At 40.0% G+C, this 5,651-nt stretch overlaps 1 protein-coding gene across 1 annotated transcript; it reads right to left on the reverse strand.

Annotated features, from left to right (window-relative positions):
* Positions 1–230: 230 nt before the first annotated feature.
* On the reverse strand, positions 231–3,001 carry LOC135157653 (uncharacterized). Its single transcript, XM_064114039.1, has 2 exons — positions 2,290–3,001; positions 231–2,077 (listed from the first exon to the last, which is right to left on the reverse strand). The coding sequence occupies exons 1-2, from the start codon at positions 2,999–3,001 to the stop codon at positions 231–233; spliced, it is 2,559 nt and encodes an 852-aa protein (XP_063970109.1).
* Between the last annotated feature and the right edge of the window lie 2,650 nt (positions 3,002–5,651).

Raw genomic sequence — 5,651 nt, forward strand, 5'->3', positions numbered from 1 at the left:
CTTTAGATAGATCTACTTTTGAGAAGTACTTACATCCTGATAGACTTGCGAAAATCTCATCACTGTTGGGAATGGGTTTTGCGTCGAACACTGTCACTCGATTCAATCGACGAAAATCTACGCAGAAACGGTTTGTCCCATCAGCTTTTCCAACTAACACAATTGGCGATGAATAAGGAGACTCAGACTGCTCAATCACTCCCATCTCGAGCATCTTCTTGACTTATTCCTCAATTGTGTTCTTGCGAGCATGTGCAGTGGGGTATGGTTTGTCGTACTGGCTCATCTGTAGTCAGCTTGATTGAATGAGTGCCCAACTTACACTCTCCTGGAAGATCAGTAAGGACTTCCCTGTAATCAAGTAACAAAGACTTTACCTCACGCTTCTGCTCCTTAGATAAGTTCTTGCACACTGAAACATCTTCTGTCGTCTCAGTTGCTTCAAGTGGAGGGAGATGAATACTGATGGACTTGAGCTTCCCTGACATCGGACTAGCTTCACTGTCATCATCCTCGGTCACGACAACAGCTTGAGCGCTAACCGCTGGATCTTCATCACCCGTCAAAGACTCTTCTCTGTCTTCTTCTCTGCTGATATAACGTTTCAACAAATTAGCATGGAAAGTCTTAAGTTTTCCATTAATGTCTAACCTATAATCCTGATCACTGAGCTTGTGCACAACAGTGAATGGACCTTTCCACTGTACTAACAATTTGTTGTGTTCAGTAGGTAACAACAACAAAACTTGATCTCCTACCTGAAATCTTCTCTCCCTACTCTTCGAGTTGTAGTACTTTGAACTTCTTTCCATCGACTTCCTCAGCTCTTGCTGTGCAACCTTTAGCGTCGATTCCAGTCGTTCCTTCAGCTCGACTTCATACTGGTAGGTTGATTTCAACTCCTCATTCTGCTGCTTACCCGTCCAAAGTTCCTTGAGAATCATTAAGGGTCCTCTTACAGTGCGTCCGTACAGGAGTTCGAAAGGTGAGAAACCCATAGAAGCATGAGGAGCCTCCCTGTAAGCAAACAAAATAGGTGCGAGATACCGATCCCAATCAGAGGGACGGTCTGAACAAGTTCTTCGTAAAATCTTCTTCAACGTGCCGTTGAATCGTTCAACGAGCCCATTGCAGGCAGGGTGATATGGGGTTGTCATCATTTGCTTTATTGAAAGCAACTTCCCAATATCCTTCATAAGATCAGAGGTGAACTGAGTGCCCTGATCTGACAAAATCTCCTGTGGTACACCGACTCTGGAGAAAATCTGAACAAGTGCCTCTGCAACAGTAGTTGTCTCTATGTTGGGCAAGGCTACCGCCTCTAGGTACCTAGTAGCACAATCAACCACTGTAAGAATATACCTATTCTTCCTGGAAGTGATAGGTTGAATCGGTCCTATCAAATCAACAGCTATTCTCTTGAATGGAACATCGATAATTGGCATCTTGCCAAGAGGAACTCGTGGGACCCTTCCCTTGCTAATAGTTCTCCGACAGATATCACACGACTGGCAGAATCTACTCACATCTGCTTGTAATCCTGGCCAAAAGAAACTCAACATTATCTTATCTGAAGTCTTTTTGACACACTGATGTCCACCCATAATACCTTCATGTGCCAGTTTCATAACAACCTTCCGATAGGGCTTAGGCACAACAAGTTGCACAACCTGGTTTCCATTCACAACACTACTTGGTTGGAAAACTCTATGCAGCAAACCATCCTGAAAGAAAAAATAATTTCTCTTACCTTCTTTGCTACCATCCTCGGTCTCAGCAAGTTCTCTTGCCTTCTTAAGTGTAGGATCTGCTAACTGTGCTTCCTGTATATCCTGTGGAGAAACTTCTGGAATGGGAGACATTACCTTCAAAGGAGCTTGCTTTCTCTCAGCAGCTTTAACCTGTGACCTCGTCTCAACAGCCATCCCTACCTCAGACAAAGCATTATCTGTGACAACATTACCTGATGTCGGCATTCCCCAATTTGGATTCGGCGCATCTGGAGGAAGAACATTCTGGATATTTCCTACAATAACATCAAACAGTGGTGCTCGTACACAAAGCGCCACAACGGTTCCTACAAAAAACGGACAATCAATATGTATCGTAGCCGTAGGATACCAACGTACCGTACCATCAATGAGAATACACAGCTTGTATTTCCCAGTCATCTGATCCTTCTTGACTAGTTTCTTCCGAATCACAACACAAGTACACCCTGTGTCTCTAAGAACAGAAACTGTCTGAGAATTCACAAATCAGTAACAGGCATTAGTTCGCGTAACTTACCTTTACAAGTCGCACACATCTCAGATATTTTCTTCTTCTGTTTCTTCCTCTGTTTCCTCGTAGGTCTTGTCTGGTCCATACCTGAGGCAGACATCATGACAAACAGCCCACTCTCAAGCTGGGATGTATCACTGCCATCACCTAAATCTTTAGAAGAAGAACACGTAGGACATGGATCATGAGATTTAGTCTTACCTGAAGACTTCCTATGTTTATTGGTTTTGGACCCAATATCTACAAAACTTCCACCCTTCTCAGGTTTTGATTTAAAACTTGACTTACAATTTCTTGCAAGGTGACCCATTTGATCACACAGATAGCAAGGACCAATTTGCTTTCGGCCCTTAGGCTTTTCCCTATGAAAACCATCACTCTTTGTTTCAGACTTATGAGGTGTCATTACTTTGGTTTCCTTTCTTGGACCCTTGAAATGACCACCATGTGCTGAAATATAAATCTGAGCAGTTTCAGTCATTTCCCTTGTCGACTGAGGAGTACGCTCTCTCAGGTAAATAGCTAATCCTGGATTTATCTGCTCTAAGAACTGCTGTCTAATTATCAAATCTTTCAACCCTTCAAATGATTTGGCTGTATCTGTCAGATCTACCCATCTCTCGAAGTAATGTTCTAACCTCGCCATAAACTGACCAGCAGACTCTCCCGTCTCTGGAGTTGCTCTGTAGAACTTCTTCCGGAAGTCATCTGCAGACATCTGGTATCTACGAAGGAGGGCGTCCTTGAGAGTTGAATACTTAGCAGCTTCATCTGGTGCCAACCTACTGTAGACTTCTAGAGCCTTCCCCTGTAGAAGTGCACTTAAATTAATGGCCCAACAATCACTTTGTCATTTCTGACTATTTGCGTACCTTTCAAAACGCTCTAGGTATGCATCTATGTTATCCCTACTTTCGTCAAAGTGAGGTAACTTTGGGACTTTTGTCAAACTATGGGTTCGCATACTGTTATTTCCTAACTGGGATTCATTACCCTTATTAGCCTGCACTAAGGCCAACTGTTTATCTAATATATTTTCCTCTAACTGCTTTAACTCAATTTCCTGTCTCCTATCTTCCCTTACAGTTGCTCTCTCTTATCTTGCTTGTTGTTCTCTATCCTTAATTACCCTTTTTACACACGCTAAAATTTCCTTAACCCCGTACTATAGGTGGGGCTAAATTGCCATTTAGCCCCACCTATAGTACGGGGTTAAGCTTAGCCCACTTTCTTTTTACACAGCATTTTTGCAAAGTGGGCTAACCCCACCTTTAGTACGGGATTATTTGGCCCTGCAAAAAAGCAGGGTTATCCCAGCAATTGCGGTGCTAAGAGCGATAGTACGGGGTTAAGATCGCTAGTGTAAAACGAAAGTGGGCTAAGCTTAACCGCGTACTATAGGTGGGGCTAAATGGCAATTTGGCCCCACCTATAGTACGGGGTTAAGGAAATTGTAGCGTGTGTAAAAAGGTACGAGTGAAGTACTTGTACTACGAATGATCGACAAAAACTACTAGTCCGGGGTCAGCGAGTTTCGTGTGTGAAAAGCAAGTATTCCTTATCCGGGGTTAGCAATAACAATTTGGCATGTGTAAAAAGGAAAAAAAATAGTACGGGGTTAAGGATAGTACGGGGTTAGCGATAGTCCGGGGCTAAGAAAATCCTGTGTAAAAAGGGTAAATGAAATCCAACAAGTCTTTACCCACTAATCCTAACTCCTTACCTAAGTTAATCAATTTTTCATCAATAGAATCCATTATGAAAACTTAACCAGGCAGGACTATTGTATCAAAAGGTTAAAATTCTATCTGAGAAAATAACTTCTTCCAAACACGCGCACAAAGTTACGCAAAATGATTACTTACCAAAGAATCAAGAACACTTTAACCGACTTGGAAGACTTGCATCCGATTTCGGTTCTAATCACCAAATCACAACTATTCCTATTATTGAAGAGAATACAAAACATTCAAAGAGAAGTAGCATAAACGATCAAAACGGTAAATAATATTCACATGAAATTACATTCTATGGAGTATCCTGCTTTGACTTGATAATATCTAATATATCCCATTATACAAAGCAAAAATAATGTCCAAGAACAATCTATGAATATTCTTAGGTAGAAAAATTTCAAATTTGTACTTCACAAAATGAGAATATCTATTTCACTTTTGGTAATAAAGAAGTATAAGAGGAAACCTAATTCTGCGAGAGGTCCCGGGTTCGACTCCCGGACAAGCCCCCAAAAATGTCACACCTGAATAAATTCAAATGGACATAACTTGTGTCGAATGGTGACTCTCTCAACTCACTACTGTAAAACTAAATAAATTACCATGGAAGACAATTATTATTTAGTTCAACAAATAAAATATGTTTAGTTTTATTACTCGTTTTCCGGCTTCAACTTCCAACATTTAAATTCAATCTTCTGGTTTTGGTGGACCAGAATAAACAGAAGATAAACAATAATAACAAAAATATATTCAACTCGAAGGAAGTTACACAATAGTATATATATGGTTACAAAACAATGCTTTAAGTCTCTGGAGGGTATAAATAAAATAACCCACTTTAATCAACTGTTGCTTCCTGCTAAAAATTCATGAGGAGTAACGAATGAGTAAAACGAGCGATGATAAACGACCATCATCAGATCTTGTCAGCGAGGGTGCTGTCCGTTCTTGGTGGGTGCCCTCTAATAAACCTTTACTCCTACTCTTGACTGGTCTGGTCAATGGCTGAAAATGAGCTGCCAGACTTCTTTACTTCTGAAGAACCACTGGGTGAACTCCCAGGTAGATGAAGAAGAACCCATCTACAATTAAACAGTTTCCAAAACTTAAAAAGTCTACGGAATACATATAGGACAATAACCATAACATAATAGGTTATCTATATTCAAGGAAACATCATTTCCCTAGCTTAATTCAAGTATTCAAGTATAATCTAGAATGTCATAATTCGGTCATTGAAAAGAAAGCATCATAATTTCTCTTAAATCTAACATTTCATACAAAGAAATTCCATGACATGAGAAACACTTTCCATAATCCATTAATGCTTAGGAAAAGCAAAGTTTCTTATATATTTTAAGAATATCATTTTAAGACCTTTCAATATTTCAACAGATGGAATTCTTGTTGACATATAATAATCTTTTAATGAAAAAATATAGTTAGCATCTTTCACATCTCACATTTTAGAGGTTTTCTTTGACCTTTTGTTATTCTCAATGAATAATAAAAATCCAAGACATAAATGAGACAAAAAAACAACTAAACTTACAGTTTGACTGGGATGACTAAATGCAGGAAATCAAGAACAGGCCTCCATGTTGGTTTAGTGAATCTTGACTCTGGAAT

Source organism: Lytechinus pictus, chromosome 19, assembly GCF_037042905.1.
Source record: "Lytechinus pictus isolate F3 Inbred chromosome 19, Lp3.0, whole genome shotgun sequence".
Lineage (NCBI taxonomy): Eukaryota > Metazoa > Echinodermata > Echinoidea > Temnopleuroida > Toxopneustidae > Lytechinus > Lytechinus pictus.